This window comes from Apus apus, chromosome 4 (assembly GCF_020740795.1).
Source record: "Apus apus isolate bApuApu2 chromosome 4, bApuApu2.pri.cur, whole genome shotgun sequence".
Taxonomy (NCBI): Eukaryota; Metazoa; Chordata; class Aves; order Apodiformes; family Apodidae; genus Apus; species Apus apus.
In genome coordinates, this window is record NC_067285.1 from 78170985 (window position 1) to 78192752 (window position 21768).

At 36.5% G+C, this 21768-nt stretch overlaps 1 protein-coding gene across 1 annotated transcript in view; it reads right to left on the reverse strand.

The window, feature by feature from the left end:
- Positions 1-18203, reverse strand: part of GLRA3 (glycine receptor alpha 3) — a 76669-nt gene extending 58466 nt beyond the window's left edge. Inside the window, exons 1-2 of the mRNA XM_051617071.1 lie at positions 18083-18203; positions 186-313 (exon numbers count right to left, since the gene is read on the reverse strand). Of these exons, the coding sequence (XP_051473031.1) occupies positions 186-313; positions 18083-18201 (247 nt within the window). The 5' untranslated portion in view covers positions 18202-18203. The remainder of the gene's footprint in view (positions 1-185; positions 314-18082) is intronic.
- Between the last annotated feature and the right edge of the window lie 3565 nt (positions 18204-21768).

Consider the following 21768-nt stretch of genomic DNA (forward strand, 5'->3'; position numbering starts at 1 on the left):
TCTGTGCTTGGGCAGCTGCGAAACTGACAGGAATAGATTATATTGCTACCAAAATGAGCTGTCATACAAAAGAAGGCACTTTTTTTTTTTTTTTTTTTTTGTGAGTGTATTTTTTCATTTTCATTTTTCTTCCAGAAACTGCATTTATGTGAGAATAAATACTGAAAATTTAGGTTTGAAATTACCTTTGAAATTTGGTCTGATCCTTGCATCGTAGCCTGACATCCTACCCATTAGCTTATCCAGGAAATCAGATGGCGACATTGGCATGCTACGAGATCTTGCACTGTCTGTTTCCTTTGTGGCTACCAAGCTGACAGTAAGGAGAAACAAACAGAAAACAGAAAACATTTTATTAGATATTGTTACAGGAACTAATTTTGCACAGTGAAGCACTTAGTTCACACTTGTATGAGCAGGAAAATAAGAAAGCTAAGATTGCCTTTCAAGATAGTTTATACTCCAAGAATAATAGTAGCAAAGAGATTGAAACAGTAAATTCTTTTTATATCTGTTATTTTATACGCAATTTTTATTTTGTGAAGCTGCACAATTATAGGTTGCTGTTACCTCTTCCTCAGGACTTCTGGAGATTAATAACACCTCTAGTCGACTGCAATCAATCCATTATCATAGAGTGAAATAATGTCATCTACAGAAATAGCTGTGCATGTGGAATGACATCATTTAGATTCTACTCTAAGACTGGTCTGATTTAGTCAGTGCTGTGTAATAGAAGCCTAGATCAGAAAGGAAAAGGAGTGAGGATCTTTCACAGAATAGTTCTACTGCCATCAGGTTTTGTTCAGCCAATATTTTATGTTGATATTTAAACACAATACAACATAACAAGCTGTCTCTTCACAAACAGTGTTCTTCAACATTATCTCAGAGGTTTAATTTCTTAAAAAACAAGCCAAAAAAAGTTGCTGCGGTGATGGTAAAAAAACCCCAAACTTACACAAGGCATTATTTTAGGGCAAAATTTTAATCTCCAGGCCACATGGCAAATGTCATCTCCTACAGCCTCTTCTCTAGGAGAACTCCCACTGGCATTCTAAATTGTGCTCTGCACATGCCAAGAGAGGAGTATCAGCACAGCCATTCACTATGTGGGCCTGAAGAAAAGGTCTTGATTGTTCTGGAACTCTTACTTGACTGCTGACCAACACACTGACAAAACAACAGTCAGTAAATATACATATTGTCGCAAGCCGGTACCGGCTTGCGACACATATAAATACAATTATTAATAACATTTTTATACACGGTGCAGTTAAAGCCATTTGTGGCTTTTGGAGTCTCTAAAAATACTCTAAAGTTTTTCCAGTTTGTGCTGACTTCTACTAAAATATTTATTGCAGAAACATGTGACCGTCTTACCCCACTTCATTGTCTCCTGTTTTCAGAAGTGCCTTTCTTTAGAAGCAAACACATGTGATACTCTAAAACCCTTAGGAATTTTATAACTGACAAAAAACCCCACTATGCTGAACTTTGCTTCTTAAAAATGGATAGAGTTCCAAAATGGAAAATATTCATACAGGCATTTTTGTATGCAGATGCCATGTTAAGTGCAGACTGGGAATGTATTTTTTTTTTTTCCTCCCAAGACCGTGTTACTTGGGACATGAAAAGTTACAGTCTACTAAAAATTCTGTCTTTAAATTATAAGTTTGGATTTAATATCTTCAATAAAAAAAAAGTATTTCTTGTCAAATTCTGAGTGTTACAAATTCGGACACATGCAGAATATGTACATAAAAACATCTGGAATGCTGTGGTTTACTCACATTTTAATTGAAAACAACAGTTAAGAATTTTAATTGTAATACTAACTGAAATCAGAGTGTTAAAAATTAATCCTGTTTATAACTTTGTCTAGTGTTTTTTCCACTTTCTTTGTAAGTTGGTTTGCATATTTCTAGACTGTTAATACATTTTTAAGTTGTTGTGTATTTATAAATTGTTCTGAATACTTTGGTACCTCTTTCAGTATTATCTTTCAGTAAAAATGTTTATTTAGACTTCTTCAGTAGCTAACCTAGTTCTTTATTTCTTCCCATAGCTAGAGAAGATATTGTACTTTCTGAGAAATTAAGTACTTCATATAATATTTTTCTATTTAAATTTTAAATTATCCTGTTGGCTCTTGACACCATTTTAATTAGCAATAATTCGTAATTTATTTGATTCATCACATTATTGCAACTTGTAATCATTTATATTTCTATAAAATATCATATGTGGTTATAAAGCAAATTAAACATGAGAGTCCAATTACATTTTACTGGATTTTATGTATTTGCAAGGCAAGAGAATCAAGTTACTGTGTATATACATATGTATATATATAAAACACATACATTTCTTTCTTATACTCTTCTATAAGAAAGTTACATTTCTGTTCTATAGGGTATACATAGAATTCCTACACTACAGAATATAGGTATCTTATATTTTTCATTTACCTGATTTTTTTCAAAGTTTTTCTTTGTTTTACTTGTAGTGATGACTTTTAAAGGCTGCCATGAAATAAAGTATTTTGAAATTACATTGACTAATGCTGAACAGAAGAAAAACAGCAATTGCTGTGACTGTGGATTTTCTCAAGGTGGCATTTACCTTTTTGTATGATAGCATCATTAATATTTGCTTTCATTATCAATTAAAAGTCTCAGAGTGTCTTGGATATTCTCACTGAACTACTGCCTTATTCATTAGTGTGGAAAGAATGAAAAATTGAGTAAGACCACTAAGATAAATTATTACTTTATATAGTATTAATGAGACCAATTATGTGACATTGCATCAAATTCCACATCCAAGTTTTAAAAGAAAATTAAAGCATTAAGAAAGGTACTGAACAAAGCCACTAAACCATGACATTTAGGGATTTTTTTTTACAGTAGGAGATTTTAAGAGCTCAATCTGATTAGCTTATCAAAAAGGAGATTGAAAAATAACATGATTGAGGTGCATAAATACATCAAAGGGGCTGAAAAAATGAGACATTTATGTAAAGAACAGCAGAATAAAAGTCAATGAAAGGCAGACAAATTCAGATGAGAATGTAGGCACACAGTATTAATAATAAAGGTAACTTATCAAAAGATCAAACTGTACCATCCAAGACAGCACAGCTTTTTGGAAGAAAACATTTAGCAAAGTATAAGATATTTTGTGTCATATATGGGTAGCTTGGTGAAAATAAGTTACCTACGATGTATAGAAAAGCAGGATAAAATCAGAGTAGGCATGACAAATCTCATGCAGAAATCTTCGGATTGTCAAAATGCACTTTATGGACCTGAAGTGGTTAAGCAAGGGAAGCAATGGGCAAAGTTTGAAGCCAGCAATGGTGCATTTTCAGGGTGATTCTACACTGGGGCTGCATTGCAGGCTTGCAGGTGTCTATTCTGTAACCTGTAATCTGGGTTGCAGGTTATGTGTACTGATGTTGGCCCATTTTGCTCAGTTCTTTTCACTGCTGGAGGGTAGCTGTTGTATGAGCATCAGCTCCATGCACAGTATGGAATTAAGCTCCGGAATAGAAACTGCACTTGAGCTGCCCATAAACTACAGGCAGCTTAAAAATAGGAGATTGGCCACTACTAGGAAAAAATCAGCTAATGTTCTTTCTCTGACATGCACTTGGCAAAGAGGAAAGAATTTTAACCTAATGATAGCATTGTCATGAAAGCAAATGGACATGGTGAGGCCAGGGATAAATTTAGATTATTAATTAAAAGGCTTTCAACCACTGAAATACTTCCGTTCAGCAACAGCTTAGTAATTTGAGTAGAGGTAGAAGAGCCCTGTGTGTTTCAACATGGAGATCGGCAATGATATTAGGATGTTGTGACATATAACTGTCACTACAGGTCATGGGACTCAGTTCTTTTCTAACCCCTCTGCTGATATGTTTATATCATTATGAATTATTTTTAATGTTTAAAATAATTACCACTGCAGGACTCAGAAAAAAAGATGTAGTTAATACAGCTATGCAGCCAGAGCACCAACATCTACAGAATTTGAATGGGAGATCTCTCTGCTCCTGAAATGTCTTTTAAAGTGGACATGTTTGTCAGAGAAAATCCCACTCTCTTCCCTTCCTCCAAAAGAAAAGGATTGAGAAAAACTCTAAATTTAACTATCTGAACAGATGTTTTCTCTAAAACTTTTAAAGCTACAAAGCTAAAGTTTTGCCATATTTTTTTGAAGAACCACTATTTTCCTACTCATAAGCTGTCTCTTTTCTATCTCCCTGAAATTCTGAACATTTTTACCAAAGCACAAATAGAGGAAACAACATTTGCAAAAGAAAGTGCTCTATAAATGCTGTATTTTAAAAGGTTTATTTCTAAGATAATTTCAATCATATCGCCATTGAGACTTTTTGTATAATTTGTGTGCTAAGGACAGTATAGTTTTTCACTGATTTCTCCTCTCTCATTCAAATTTTTCATCTTTAAGGTGTGTTCTTAAAGAGTGCTTTCAGTGTATTTTCTCAGCCTTAAAAGAATGCCTATTTATTTGAAAATATTGAAGAAAAGAAGTAATGGGCTACTGTGAACTTTTGTATAAGCAAGCTTGTAGCCCACCAGAATTGCTTAGTAAGAATGGTACCGACATAAAGTGAAAGAAGAAATCACATTTTACACCATTTACTGACTCTTCCCAGTTTGTTGCTGCTACAGCTGGATAACAGAGACAAAGAAAGAGTATGGTATACCTTAATTGTACCTTACATTGGAAACTTCCCAGAAAGAAGTCTCAAAGTCCAGGTTAGAGCAGTCCCCTAATTTTATCTAAGTTACTCTGAGCATAGTCTCCAGAGTTTCACTAACTTACTCTTGAATACAATTGATACAAACTACCTTTGAATGAGATGGTGTGTTCATTTTCTTCCTTCCACAGTTAAACTGTGTATTTATCTTAAAAATCTTATATTAACACCAAGCTACTGTTGCATTTGGCTTGCTATTTTTTCTCACCTGATCATGAATTATTTCTTTTGTTTTAAGCACAATCCATTTTAGCCATTCAGAGAGGTAGCAATTTTGTATTTCATCTTACAGTGCCTACCACAGAGCTTTTAGATGCTTGGCAAGCACTGTGATGGTCCAATAGCTCTTTCATTTCATTACTTAGTTTATTTTCTAAGACTGTAAGTGTGGCCAAACCCCTGGAGCAATTGGAACTTTTGTTTGCAGTTCATTCTCTCCAGCTGAAGTTTGAATGTTATTAATGCACTTCACATTTGAAAGCTTTGCAGAGAATCTCAAGGAAATAAATGACACACTCATAAGGAAAGCTAAACTGCAACCAGCCAATATGGACACAGTTGCATCTCACAAACATCAATACACAAAAGCATCTCAGTAAATTAATCTGAATGGGTACTTATTCTCTGGTTCACCAATAATGGTTAAGTGAATTAATTTCATAATTACATCCTTTGATCTTGTAACTGTATGTAATGGTGACAGAATTCATCAATTTTAAAACAAAAATTTTTCCCTATTATAATGTAATTAACAAGGTCTGCTAAGATGAAATGATCCTCAAGTAGGTGGTGTCTGATAATTGCATTTTGAAAACTGCAGTAGTAAGATTTTGTGGTATGGAGAGAGTATTTAAACACTTTTCACTGTAATATAGATCTTTAATAAAATATATTTAGTATGATTAATGGGAAAAATTAAGATTGTGATTGAAGAAGTCAGGAGCATAGGACTTTTTTTGTAAAGGGACTATCTCTATCTGATCTATTAATTAAAGTAGGAGAATAACTAAATAGATCAGAGTTTCTAGTATGTAAAATTTGCAGACGTTATTCCAAGAAAGAACACAAACCTGACAAAAATACCTTTTTCACAGAGCATTCCAGAATGTGACAGCCTAAAACAAAACCCAACAATTTTTAATAAGAATGACAACTAAAGGCCTTAAGCCCATTCAAATGAGTGTTTTCCATGTTTGAACAAAAATAAGAAATCTTGTTCTTTAAGAAAGATCAACATTGTTTTCAATTTTAGAAAAAAACCTCAACCATGTACAGCATAAATAATATGAATTAGTTTTATTTTTGTGGATGAAGTTGTTCCCTTCCCCACCCTCCCCCCAGAATTTTTTCAGTTTGTAATGAAAATGTATTTACTTAGTTAACTCAAATGACACAGATATTCTTCTGAGGTGTGATGCATTTAAACTGGCTATCTAAGTTAGCTGTGTCAGAAGAGAAATCGAATTATCTGTTTTTTATCTCAGTAAACAATTTTAATTTTGGAAAACCTTGTAGACACAGCAAATATTTTGGACTGGGAGTTCAGAAGAGGAGACATGTTTAAACCAAATATTTTTTTAAAAAATTGTAATACAATTTTAAGGCAATCTTTTTTACTACTGAAATGTTAAAACTTTCACAGAAAACAGAGGATAAAAGATTTCTCCAGCTGGAGGGCATTCATCAATAATATTGATTCACAAAAAGCCAGGGCCACTCTGGAAAACTGGGAGCTATGTCAGAGGGTCACAGCTGCATGGATCCAGTCCTGAAAGTGACATACGGAATCAGCTGTCACTGCTGTCCCATTCTAGCTCACAGAAAAGAGTTTCTTCAGAGCAGCAAAGTAAGACTCAAAATTCAGCTCCTTCGCTATCTCTTTATCTACATTGGGAATCCAGTAACTGAACTCCTAATTTAGATGCCTGAATTAGGTAACATTACCTTCTTCTATGGCTCAAGGTTAAAGCAAGGAGAATGTTTCCTTCCGAATCTTTTGTGTTCTAGCATGAAAATAATCCTAATTGAGCTTTATTGGTCAATAAATTAATTGGATATGAGGGGTGTGGAAAAAGTTTCCAGTGGTGAAAGAGTTGGAAGAGGGTGACGTACTTAACACCAAGCTAGCATATGTAGGAGAAAAAATTAAGCTTGCATTGTCTCAAAAAAACCCAGAGATTCCAAGCGCTTTTCCTATTATTTCTGTTAAAGCTGACAGTAATGTGTTGCTTGCTAATCAAAGATGAAATGTATTCTATTTAGTGGAGGTCATAAAATTTTAAGTTTATAATACAATGAAAATGCAGATTTGCATCTCCTGCAATGTTTTATCTAACAAAAATTCTATCAGATCAGAGATGAACGCAGAACTCTTAACTCACATTTACCAGAGAAAAGACTGTCACTTCAACTAACCAAAGCAGCAGCATTGTATCACCAGGATTTTAAACAGGTATTTAAAAAAAAAATAAAAATCCTCAGGAGAATTTAACATACTTTCTGGGGCAGGTTAGATTTTCTAGTGCTTTTTCAGTTTTAGACTTTTATAGTTGCTTTTATATCCTCTTATTTTGAATAAGTTCAAATGGTCAGATTAGATTTTTATATAAAGTTCCAGAGATAGAGTTATATCAGGACACATTTCAGCCAAAGTAACATTTTTTTCTGTGCAACAAACAATATATTTCCATTTTATGAATCATTAATTATCCAATATTTATCATTTTGGTGATTACAAATGAAAACTATGTGAAAAAATATATGGGATAGCGTTTCAGTGAAGCTATTAAAACTGTTTTTTCAGATTTGAAAAAAATTCATTTTTCTGTTTCAGTGACTGAAATAACACTACATTTTAGTGCTCTTTGTACATTAGGCAATGTTTACAAACAATTTTTTATTATGTTCCTGATACAGTTATGGTATTATATTTTTCCCCTTTTATTAATACTGTTAAAAATTCCTACAGCCCAAGCAAAAACTAATTTGCATACTAGCTAAATAATGGAGAAAGGTTATTTGAGTAGTGGATAGATTGCAAATTACTATCTTTTAAAACACCAGATATTCTTCTATAAAAGCAGGTCAGAGCTGAAAAATCACATTTATTTTTGTGATTAATGAATAATTTCTCTAACTAATTCAATTAATGCAGGAACTGACTGGTGTCTTTTGCCTCCATAATGGATAGTAATTCAACTGATGTCAATGAGGTAACAATGCAGTGAAAGGAGAATTAATTAAAACAAGAATGTCTGACTAAAAACTGCAAACTATTGTTTCCCAAAGCTAACACTTCCCAAACCTAGGAGCAGTCTGTGAATACTGAAAAAAATAGAATTCTACAGGTTACATCTTCTTGGTTAATTCTGTTTTTTGAATGCATCTCAAATATTTAAAGCTGCATTTTATTGTGTTTTCTAGTTCTAATTCACTAAATATTTATTTATTTATTTATTTATTTACTATAATTGCGGCATTGACCCATCAGCTTACTTTGTATCCAGTAAGTTGCTGTACTCTCACTTAATATAAAAAAGACCTGTGTCCACTGAAGTGAGAAGCTGTAGAAAAAAATATATTTATTGTATTCATAATTATTGACTATTTAGAATATCATGGATCTCCTGTTCCTCCTTTGGTTTGTTTTGCTTTAAAAATACATTTTCATGAATTGAAACTGAAAACTGAGTTTCTCTGTTCTTAAACAATTTTTTAACTCTTCTTAAAAATCCTCACAGAAAATCTTACAGAATGAAAGAATTGGGGGATATCAAAACTAGATAAAAATTTGATTTTGATTTAAAACCCCAGGGTTTGTGAAGACTGAAGCACAATTCAATTAAACACTATTCTATTTGCCTTAGGGAAGCTCTGCTTGTGTCAGTACAGCAGTGTTGTTCTTTATCTTCAGTGAGCCTGTCAGATGGCTGTTGAGATGAGACTTTTGCTCCAAAATAAATTTGATCAGATATAAGTTCAGTTAGACAAAAGCTGAACATAGCCTGAAGAGTCACTCACCTTAAAATAAAGTATTTCAACAAGCAGGACTACAGCTCAGGACAAGTAAAAACTTATCAGTAAATAGAACTCAGTTTAGATAAAGGTCTTTCCCAAAACACTTCTCATCAAGTTGCTTATTTTGGTTAGTCAGATAATTATAGTGTAGATACTGTGTTATTACTATTAAGAATTTTCCATTAAGACAAAATATTTCTAGTTGGATAAATAGTGATTTCTTGAAATAGAGTTTTTCAGAAACAGATCTGTTTCAACATTGTTCTAATTAAATACTTGGCAGGCTTGGGTGGAATATTTTCCAGTTTCCTTTCTATTCTACCAATCACAATCAGTTTTCTAATATTGATAAAGACTGAAGCTGAGGTCTCGGGTTCTAATTGTCAAACTCTTCTGTGAACATCTGCCCCACAGAATTGACAGAGATCTTTTTGCTGCTTTCTGCAGCTTAAACTTCCTTTTATGCATTGAAAAAGCAATGAAATCTTTTTCAGAGCTTTAGAATTTTCTGTGATTCTGCAATGATGATGTTCAACCAGATGTGCTAATTCACATGAGATACACAGATGAAGCATTTTTTTTTTCCTTTTTATTAATTTGATCCAGAATCAACTCTGTAGTAATCCAGTATAAGACTTTCTTTATGGAACAACAGGGTTGAGCTTCAGGGTGATGATGAGAGTGACAGGATTCATGCCACATAATGACAGAACCCAGTTTTTCTAATGCATGCACTGAAGCATGGTCCTTACTGAATAAGTCAGAGAAAATAACGTGAAGGTTAAAAAACAGTGCTTCTAGCCTTTCGTGTTACCACCAAAATTATTCCAGTCCACTACACATATACAGATTCTTTTTCACATGCAAAATGTGGTGTTTAAATTTGCCCTCAGATACATGTTTTGTCTTTGCTATACTAGTCTTGCATATCCAGCATTCCCTTAATTATCATCTGAGTCTTCCAAGCTTTGTATAAACACATGGAAATAAACTCGGGGGGGGGAAAACCATGATCTAATATGTTCCAGTCTTTATTACGTGCAAGACACTTCATCTTCTGAAGGAGTCATCACTGTTAAAAAGGAGGGAAAAAGCCATTCTGTTAACCATTACTCTGAAATTCTGAGCAAGTGTATTTGTGCTCACATTTTTATTACAGATAAAAATTGGAGTACTCTTACATCCAAATATCTGTGTACAGGAACAACTGAAATAGCTAAATACATAGATATGTTCTTAGAGTTCATTTGAACAGTGTTAGAATTTTGGGAAGTGTTTTGGAGGTAAAATTTTAGTGGAGAAGGGCCACAAGGATGATCAGAGGACTGGAGAACCTGCTGTTGGAGAGGCTGAGAAAAATGGGTTTGTTTAGCCTTGACAAAAGAAGGCTTTGGGGAGACCTTATTACCATGTTCCAGTGCTTTAAGGGTGGCTACCAAGAAGATGGAGACTTCCTATTTACAAGGGGTCATGGGCACAAGTTGCTCCTGGGGAGATTGCAATTGGAGACAAGAGGTAAATTTTTTCACCATGAAGACAGTCAAACCTTGGAATTGTCTCCCAAGGGAAGTGGGAGATTTCCCTATATTGGACAGTTTTAAGTCTCAGCTTGTCAGGGTCCTGAGGCATCTCATGTAAACTATAGTAGTACCTAAAAAGGTTGGACCAGATGGTCCTTGAGGTCCTTTCCACCCTGGCATTCTATGATTCTTTTAATTCCAATACAATACTCTACTGTATTGTACTTTTTGTAATAATGTATTACTGTCTGGAGTGGGTGCATTTAATATTCACCTTGTACAGTAAAAAGCTGCAGCATGATATTCAAAACAAGCAACTTTTCCATCTTTGTGTGCAAGAACTGAACAAAAATGGAAGACAGTTTACTTTAACTCTTGCAAATTAAGAGTTAAAGCAAACTGATCTTGCGAACTCTGGAAGCTCTGCTTGCTTTATTTTTTTGCAGAAAAAAACCACAAAACAAATCAAAGCTTCTTTCTGATGGGTAAAATAATGAAAAAACCCTCTACAATTTAAAAAAAGAAAAAGTCTTTTATGGGGTGTAGTCGAGATATGATGCCAAAATCCGCCTGCTTTGATTTTAGTTCTAATACTGTTGAGTCAGAGGTAATGGATCTGACCAGATAGCATCAGGAAAAACATCGCTCAGATGTGCATCCCTTCAAGGAAGTGTTACATAGATGCTTAGGCACAGAATTAACATACACTTTAAAATACTGTACTTAATCATAAATTAGCTGCATGAAGCCAATGCTTTAATCGCGATTGATTTAAAAATCTTTATTTTGCAAAAATGAAAAGTTTTATCCTACTTTTGCCAGCAGATTTCTGGTTTGTGACATTTACTTTCTTTATCTAGTAGGGCACCCTTAGCCAGCAGATATGTTGCTCACAAAACTGGAAGTTTAGTTGGTCCCTGCAGATAAACTTGTCTTAGCCTCCACATGCCCAGAGCGTGGAGGCTCCTGTGCATTACTGAATCTAACAGCTAACAGTACAGTTTTGAGAAAGTCATGAAAATAAAAGCCTTAGCAGGACAAAAAACTCATGATCTTTAATCACGTCTCACCATATCCCAGAACATGATAAATCAGCTTTTAACAGAAAAAGTCCCTAAGCTGTGCAGTCACCACTAAATGTAAAATAATAGTAATTTTTTTAAAAAATCCAACCCTCATAAGAACTGTGCTGGTGTAACTGTACTTACTAGGATTTTCTGCTGAGCGGTTAGTTGTGAAATTAAAGTTAATTAAAGTTAAATGTTGGTAAAAAAATATACAAATATGCAAACAGCCAATGTTTTAGAGAGCCATCTCAGAAACAATATATTCTTGTACCTGTTGATCCCTCAGAGATGTTGTTTAGGATTACATTAGGCTCTTATTTTACTTTTCAACATTCTGAAAGGGAGAAAAACTTCTTTTATAAGAAACTGGAGATAAGTTCTAGATGTAGTGGAGTCTTATGGAAACCGTACATAGTGTGTGAAGCCTTGAGTAATGGTGAGATGGGTACCATATTCTGATATTATCAAAGATATTTTAATATATATTTTATAACAAAGATTAATGCAACAAAAGGCAAAATCTTAAGACATTAGGTTATGTAACTGCACCTTGAATTTTAATCAGGAAGAGGGAAAAAACCTTAGTTTTCTTTTTTAAATGTCATAGCTGTACTGCTTTTGCTTATGATACCCTTCCTAAATTAGTTTCAGCTGTAAGAATCACATACAGGTTAATAGCAATTAACTCAATGTCACTGTTTGAGATAATTTAGTACTCTTATGCTTGCCTTCCACTCACTTTATTGTTTCACTTGGAAAAGTCTCAGGATAGTCTTCTGGCTTGCTTTTTCCTTTAGCCATTGATTTGTATTACACAGCAGCCCCACTACTTTTGCAGTCTGACTCTTTCAACAGCCCCACCGGTGACCACGTGATTATCTCAGTCCAGCACCTGCTTCAGCTTTTCTACGTTTGCTGTGGTCTCAAACTGTTTCCCTTGGAAACTGCAGCTTGCTAATATTTCATGTAATCAAATACTAACTTCGGTAATAATAACAATGAAGAGGACTGACCTTCCTTAGGGAAGCTTCTATCTGGAAATAGCCCTAACTCTCCTCCTGTCCTGGCTCATTTTGTACATCTGTGGCACAGCCAAAAGAACAGTATGTGGTATTAGAAAACTCTAGAGGAAGTGTTCATTAAGTAGAAGGTCCACAAAATGTACACCTATTATTATTATCATCCTGTTTGCTGTTGAATCTTGTTGGAGCAATTAATTAGACCACTGACTGGAAGAGTAATAACAAAATGCATTCCCTTATACTTTTATAACCATATGCTATCTATTTTTGTACTTTTTTTTCTTCTTCATTCTTTTTACTCATACTACTTAGCATTTATATTGACACACCTAAAGTCATCAGTCAGGAAGGATCATACTAGTTCAGAAGCCATAAAAAATAATGGATTACAGTCTGTGCTAGAAAAAAGTACAGTCTCAAAGGTTCTTGCCTTCTTTTCTCTTGACTGGGCAGACTGTTCTGCTTCCTAATGGTCTTCTCGTTCTCCTGCTTTGGTCCTGCATTCTTGCTACACATAGCTTCTACCTGTGCATTTTGCTGCCCTCTGAGGCATTCTCTTTTTGCTGGTAGCTGCTACTCATCCTCAAAACAGTGCCTTTTACTCAATCTGTTCAGAATGCTTGTGTATCAGTGAAAAAAAACCTCCTACTCTTATCTCCTTTCACTGATTCTTCCACTAAATATCATGAAGTTCAGTAGGAAAAACAATAAAAAGGAGAAGATGCAACAGCACACAGAAAGGCTCTTCATTGTTCATTACTTGAGAAAAACTGATTTGTGGGAATCATTCCCTATAGGTATTCTTATATAATACTCAGTAAGGTCATTTGGAGTGTGTATTCTAAATCTGTTAAAATAAGAACCTCTAACCATATAGAAATTTTCATTTTTCTAATTGTCATGATTCCTAGGATATCTGGAGACAACAAATCTGACAGAGGAGCTATTGCATTTTTCATCATACAGAAGCACAGCACTTATCCCACAATACTGCTTTCAGTTGTTAGTAGCAATTGTTTAGGAGTGAATTAGGAGAGACTGAAAAGTAAGAAAATGTCACAAGCACAGTAAGGATAGAAAGATAGATGGTTTTAATTTAAATTTTTTTGTTATTAAATTTTCTTACAGTTTATAACCTTCTAAGCTTAAAAATCTACACATATTTCCCATAATTATAAACATGGTAGTAATTTACCAAAATAATTGTTTTTATGGAAAGGAAGAATGGATAGTAAAAGTTCTTGTCAAATTCATACCCATGATAACATTCAGATTTGGTTCAAAGGGATTTCAGTGTTTTCACTGGTATGGTTAAAATATGAGAGAATTTGAATTACATATTCTTGGTCACAAGAAACCCCACTTCCTTTTTGTCTGAGTTTTGGAAAGTACAATGCCTGCCGATGGGAATATCCTGCAAGGGAACCCGGTGCTCTCCTCTTGACATTTCCTTCAGCCCAAGGGTTGGATAGCCACTTGGCTGCCAGCTCTGATAACGGAGCAGCCCAGCTTTCAAGTAGAGCTGTTTGATAAAGCTGTGGAACCCTCAGCAAGGGTTCACCCTTCTTCTCTCAGAAGCTGTGTTTTTATTCTTTTCTTTGTTTGCTTTTTTTTTCTTTACTTTTTTTCTCTTTTTTTCTCTCTCAGGAATGCTGGGGAGATGCTCTTGGTCTCTGTGTGAGTTACTTTGTGAGTACACCCTCGCCCAGCTTTGTGCCTTCCAAATTCTGATCCTGAGCCTGATCTGCTGACCTGACTTTTTGGCTTGGGCTTGGGCCTCCCTCATCACTACCATCTCAGTCTGGCAAGCTAAATTGTTCGGGCTGATTCTGCCCTGCTCCTGTAGAGGTGTTGTTGAACTCCAAACTTAATCTATAGGATCCTGCTCCTTCCTGCTTTGTCATGAGTCTGAACTCCCAGCTCCCCTTCCCTTCCCTTGCTGCTTGCTGACACATGTAAAATCTTTTTCATTGGGATCTGGAGTTTGTCAATGGATTTTTCCCACAGAAAGGGTGGTATAATTTTTAAGATATTAATAAGTTCTCATCAGAACATCTGAAAATCTTTATTTGCAAAGGTTTTTTTGATGATATGTCAGATTTAGTCTTTTTAGCTGTTGTTTTTTTCCCTTTCATTATTTGAAGGAACTAATGCTGTCTTAAAGGATATTGACTTCTGCTTCTTAAAGCTATTCATCATTGCAATGCAATGAAGGGATAATTTCAACATCACTTAGCTGTGAGCTCAGACATGCCCCAGAGTTAGGTTGAATGAGTTTTTTTCCCCAAGAATCTGGTCTCTAAGAGCAAATATCTGTCTCTGTGATGCTGTTTCCTTCAATGTAAGACCAAAGGGGCAGTGAATAGAACAAGGAAAGAAGCAATAACATAATAGTAGCATGATTCTTGGTCTATGTGAATATGGATAACTAAATATCACATAGGGAGAATCTGTTTTGCATTTCCACAATGCCACCTACCTGTACTTTATCCTGTGCCTTCTCCTTACACAGGTCTACATATAAAATGTCTATGCTTCAAGGAGAAAGCAGTGTCCCTGTCAAGTCCCTGACAGTGTAGTTCTAAGGGAGCTGTGCTGGTGTCCTTGCATGTTTGAGAGCAATCATAAAACTGCTTGATTAAAAAATAGGTTCTTCATCTTCACTGGACAAATGTGATCTTGCTTTCAGCTTGATGTCTGGGAATCCAGGCAACTCCAGAAGAATTTTTGTTAACACTATTACTTTAATGAAAGTTCAGTGGAATACTCAGATATTATTATATTGTCAATCCATATGTTAGAAATCTTTACATATGTTATTTTTAGCCTCCAGTAAAGCCTAGCATCTATCCTAATTTTTACATCTCTCCCCTCTTCCTAATACACACTTGGACTTGTTCTGGAAGTCATTAATAAAGAATATTTTTTTATTTTGTGTCTTATTACAGATTTTCTCCCAGTCCCTAAATGTACCGCTGAAAACATAATAGAGTGCTATGTGCTTAAAACCTTGTTTTTCATGTCTAAAGTCTATTACTATATTATCAATAAGTACTTTATTAATCTAAGACCTAGCAAAACAAATATGCACAACATATTAAAAAAATTAACAATATTTTATTGTCTCTACAATGTCTTTAAGAAATCAAGTTAATAGTTAGATCCTATTACCACCAATGTGCATTTTGTTTCAGTCTTTTCAATTTCAAGATCCTTTAGATGTGGGATGAAAAATTCTTATTCAAGAAAAAATATCAGGTATCGTTTCCTCTTGGGACGCATGCCAATCCAGAGACTTTGCTCCTTAAAGCAGTAAGCCTGTATTACATACTGGAAAAAATCCTTCATGCTTTCATTTGACCTGTATTGAAAATAAACGAAAACATTTCTCTTCACAGGCATATAATTTAAACAGTCACTTCAAAAAGCCTCAGGGCTCTTGGACAAGAATTGGAAGTTTTTCCTGTTTGGTTCCTTCAGCTTTCTCACACAGCTTTGAGTGCTTGTTAATGAAGAGCAGAAAAGTTTTAATGTTGCACCATTTAAGAGAAGCTATGTTGTTTTTTCTGTAATATCTGAGCAAGTGAAACACTTAAGGTTTGGTTGGTCGTAGGTATTCATAACACATCTGTCTTCTCACTGAAGGTGTTATACAGGTGTTAAGGATGAAGTCTGCATGTCTTGAAAAGCTGAAACAGCATTCTGCTATTCCCTGTTTCCTTCACTGTAATGCAAATAATTTCAGAAAGCTTATGATGGAAAAGAACTACAATGAATGGCCCAGGAAGCCTGGGAATTTTACAGGTTTTAATATTTTAACTTTTTTTAAAAACAAAACAAAACAAACAAAGAAAAAACCCCCCCCACACAAAAAAAAAAAACCCAAAACCAAAAAACAACAAACCAACAAACCAAAACAAAACAAAAACCACAAACCCACACTTTTTCCATTTGAAAGCATGGAGGAGACTCCTGTGTGTCTTGGTGAACTGACTCAGTTTTCTCAGGGATTACTGCTAGACCTAAAGTCATGAGTAGTCTCTATACTGTGATATACATAGATTTGAGCAGCTTTCTGAAGTCTTGCACAGACTATACAGACTTTGTGCACAGTAACCACGTAAGAGCAGAAGGCTATAGCAATACAAAACTTACTTGGACATTGAAGAGAATAATCTGAATTTATGCAAATCAAGATGCCTGTATACATGTGGTTTTATATCATTAAAATAAGGGATGAATTGTTCACCAGTAGGATGGCATTTAAATAATATGTAGAGCAAAAATAAGCTCTGTAAGTATATTGAATTAGAACAACAATAGCACAGTAGTGCTTGAATTGCCTACACTACACAGGGGTTTGGTCATTTGCTCTGAATATGAAATCCTTAATGCAAAAGGAAAAATTAAACTGCAATATATGTGCATTTACTTTCAACGTCAATTAATCCCATATTACGTGACCCAGTTTCTTAAAATCTCTTCCTTTGGCACAATTACAATAAAAATCACGTTATAAAGTATTGACATTACATATGTTGATATAAAACAGGTCATTAAGTTCAAAAAGGAAAGATTTGATGTGTGTCATCATTGTGGGGCACTACACTTTACTGTGTTAACTTGGTGGCTATGAATCCCTTACATCTATAATACTCAAACTCTCTCTACAGAACCACTCTTCAAATTTAAGTTTCCTTTTTTATGTTTGTCAAGCAACAATGTGATTCTTAAAATAGTCTGGCATTGTCATGTTATATGCCCTAGTCTGTTTATTGTGATGCAGAGCTAGAATGTTTGTTGATAACAAGCATGGCTAACACGGCTAAGCATCAGCTATGAATACATGATGACTCTGAAGTCTGCTTCTTTACCTCTCTGATTTTTTCTTTTTAAGTTTTCTCCTCACAGAGGATTCAAGTTTATTTTAGCCTGCTATGGCCACGCTTCCAGAGCGATGTATCAAAAGAATGCTTGCATTGATATCACAACACTAGCTAGAAAAAGTGTGTTGGACAGAAAGTAGAAAAAGCCATATGAACCACAGTCTTCTAGTCAGGTCATAATTTATAGATACGTTGCTGTCAAACCCTAGACTGCCAGTGGTACAGCAAATGCTTTCCCTCTTGAGGCAAATTCTTTAGACTGTATCGTCTGTTCACTCAGCTACCTGTTTTCCTGTTTCTGTACAAGACTTCTCTGACCTAACACAATTGCTGATTTCCCTTCTACTGGAAAGATCTGGTAGTAATAATTATATGTATTTCCAACTTAGATTATCTTCTGTAACTTTTATGTGTAGACAGTGTGCACCTGAAGGAGTTTCAAGATCATTAATGTTACATTTCCTGCCAAAAACAGTAATAGAATTCACGGACCAGACAGGGATACCCTACCGGTGAACAGGTGAGGGGAATGCACAGCTTCCAGCGTGCAGGATGCAAAAGCACATTCCAGGCAATGCAACGTTACAAAGTCGTTTGTGAAGCACGGACCCCACGCATTTCGTTTCCGTGCCCCCAGCCCGGGTGAGGAAGGTAGCAGGGCGTCAGTGGTGAGGCAGGCAGTGACTGCGGTCACTCTCTGCGCCGGTCCCAGGCTTTTCAGCCGCCCCAGAAAACCGGCGAGGGGGGAACCTTTGCTTCCCCAAAGAAAGCAACTCACCTGAGCAGTACCGCGGCTTCCCACAGATAAAATCCCGAAACAGCTGCGCGGAGGTACCTGATCCGGGCCATGCTGCTCGCAAGAGCCGCGGAGCCCTGGGGCGCTGGTGTCCGAAGCATTGTCGGGGCTCCGCGGCTCGGCGCGGCTCGGCGCGGGCGGGCGGTGCCTCAGCACCCCGGAGAGCTCCGCCGGCTCCGCGCCCGCCGCCCGCCTAGTGCCCGGCAGCGCCCCGCGCCCTCCCGCCGGGCCCCGCCGCGCCGCGCCGCATAGCCGCCGAGCAGAGCGGCAGCCGAACCCCAGCCTCGGCGGCGGGAGCCCACCTCCCCGCCCGCCTGCCCCCGGCTCCTGGCAACAGCCGGCACCCCGCCGGCGGCTGCATCCCGGGCGCGGGGGGCGCCGCTGCCCCGGTGGCGGCGGGGCGGGCGGAGAGGCAGGGGCGGGGGCCGGCTCCGGCCGTCCCCCATCCCGGCTGCCGCCGCGGAGGCCGGCGGGGCGGGACTGGGGACGGCAGCGGCGAGGGGGCGCCCTGGAGGGGCTGCCCCTGGAAGGGGAGATGGGCAGCTGGAGGGCTCGGCTGCGGCCCGTGGCTGATGTTCGCGCTCAGAACAGCCCCCGGCTGAGCGCGGTCCCTCCTGCGGGGAGAGGGGCGGTGGGGCTGATGCCTTCCCAGGGCAGCTATCGTTCCATAGCTGGGGTGACAGCCTCTGCGACTTGGGTTTCAGAAAAGTCTGGGGAAAAAGGAGTGTGGGTTATTCTGCATTGCCTGTAGGACCGGTGGTATGCTTTTCTTACGATATCAGGGTTGTGAAGGTAAACATCTCTGTATTTCAGTCTCTTTTGCTTTGAAAGTATAGTGCTGATAGGCACAGGAAAACTGTATCCTGTTCTATTCCACGTTTTAGAAGAGAGAGATGATCTGATGCTATGAGGCAGACTAATAGAGAAACCCAGAGAGTTTGAAACTGTGGCTAGTGAAGAGAGTGGAAGGGATTATGGGAAGGAACAAGGGAAAGAACGTTGCCAGAGGAAAACAGAAAATTTATTCATGAGGGAGGAACAGACAATGAGTTTACAAGTACAAGTGACAGCAGGAAAAGTGAGATTACAGAGATTTTTAGAGAACCCAAACATTTCATGCAGGACAAGAGCTGCTTGCATTAGAAAGGGGTAGGGATTTACAAGTTGAAATTGAGAAATATAGCTTGAGAAATTCTTGTAGGAATCTGTACGGTTTGTGCATGAAGTAAAATGAAAGATACATGAGGCACGGCTATACCTGGAGAGGAACAAAACAGGAGAATATTTCTGAGATTTTAGAGTAGGAACACTCTCTGTGAGCTTAAAAGGCAGTGGCCTTTGAACTCCTACATCATATCTGGGAGAGCCAGTGGAAAGAGAAATGTGACAGTATTTACAGGCAAATCTCTGTATATGTAAAACGTATCACCTGGGCATTTCCACTCTTGGTATTCACCTCAGTGTAAGCTTTTTCCTATAGCAAGTAATTTTAGGCAGCAGCCCCGCTATTTGTGCATCTCCACTAGTTGCACAACCCACATGATTACCTCAGGCCAGAGTCTTATTTAAACTATAAAAAGCTATAGAAAGCTCAAGCGCTAAAGAAGGAAGTGGACATGGAAAAAGGCAAAGGTTCAGCAAGATTAGGCACATGAAGCAAAGTAAAACAAACTGAAATTTGAGGGAAGTATAATAAACTCATTACAGAAAAAGGAGGATGGGAAATTAGGGAAATATAGAACAGGTTTTTACACAGAAGAGAAAAAAAGATTTAAAAAATCACTGAGTAGAGCAGATGAAAGAAAGAATTAAGAAACAGAGATTTTATGCATTCCTTATATCCAAGGATAGTGTGTGTGTTAAAAATAAAGTATTTCATTAGAAACCTAATGAATCACATATTCCATATGTTGTCTTTTCATTAAAAAAAAAAATATCCCGTGTATATATTTCACCTCAGTTCTTAACTATTGTTTTCCATTTTTGCCATACCCTTGATCTGTTTTCAGCTCTTCAAGGTTGTTCCTGCAGATATCACTAAATAATAAGGCCTAGCACACATTTTAGATCCAGTTTGAATTTCTTTTTTGATACCTATCAAATGTATGACTGAAAAATGTACTAGAATATAACTAACTTATTTCCTCTGTTCCCTGAACTTTTTTTATTAGTAGTGGTTACACAAATTTAAAGAGTGTTTGGATTCAGTACTCTAAGTTTCCAGGTGTAAACTTTGCAAAAACTTCATCCTTTTGCTCTTGTTCTTCTGGTTACCCTGGGTGGCAACAATGGTAATGAAAAGGAGCTGTTTAAACCTTTAACTGAAAGCATAATAGCAAACAAACTAAAGAAACCCTCTCTTTGCTCAAGGAAAGTCTGTCAATTGAAGTGTTCTATATAATCAGCCTAGAGCACTTCTTTTGTATATTCAGAAGAGTTGATTCTTATCTATTCCCTTAAAATAAGTATTTAGTGAGGCTGCTTCTGTTGAAGCTGTTTGTTTTATGTACTTCACCAGTGAATTGGTCTAACAATTCATTTATTTGCATTTTTCATATGATGCTATTAAAACTACCAGCACGAGCTCTGCAGTTCTTCAATAGGAACTGTTCTATTAATTATAAATATAGGCTATACTTTTGATATGTAGAGTTCAAACTTCTCAAAATCCCTGTGGGAAAAACATACACTTGCTTGTACTTTAAGTAGCAACTTGCTGTTGAGTCATTTTATTCTGTTAAAAATGAATGTAGTTTTCAAGATTTGAAAATTTTCATATGTGTAGTGTTGAATATTAAAATACTTTCTTCTGAGTGTATTTAAACAACTCACCATCATTTATGAAAAGTCCCAGTTCAACAAAGCACTCAGGCACGTACTGTTGACTTCAATAAGATTAGAAGTGTAGAAGTATACTCAGTTTTTAATCACAAGCTTGGATAAAAGATTCCCTAATTTTTTGAAGGGTTTGAATTCACTATTGTTTTAATTACAATTTTTTTTTTTTTTTTTTCCCCCCCGTATCACTGCTGGTAGCCTTTATCTGCTATTATACAAAGCTGAACTCATGGCTGTGTCCAATTTTTAGAAGGTCTTTGTGCTATCTCTTGTTACTTCCAGTAGATACAGCAAATCAAAAGGAATCACTTGTTTCAACATCCATTTTAAAAACAAAATTCAGAGTGTAACCATGAACATGAATCTGTCTCAAATACTAAAGTTGTTCATTTATATACACCTCATATACCTGTATAACAACATGATAAAATGTTGCTCATTGTGCAAAAGTTACTAGTTAGTATGTGTATACCATGTATGTACAAAGCTGAGTTGTGTAATTTACTTTCAGTTGTATTGGAGGATAATTGAGGCATATTCTTTGAAAATGGACTAGTATGCTGAAATGAATTTTTTTCATGAAATTTGTGATGTTAGTCTCTGATTCTGCTAATAACCTGCAGACTGTACAGCTACTCTTTCTCTGGTCCAATCACTATTCAGGTATATTTGAAAGTGAACCACTTGTATCTATAAGCTTGAGAGATGTTAATCAGGAACAGTCCGGGAGTCAAAAATGTTTTAAGGTTACTGGAAGGAGATGATCTAATACTACATAACTGCAGATTAATGTGGGGTTTTTGTTCAAAAAATGGTTACATTTGAAAAAC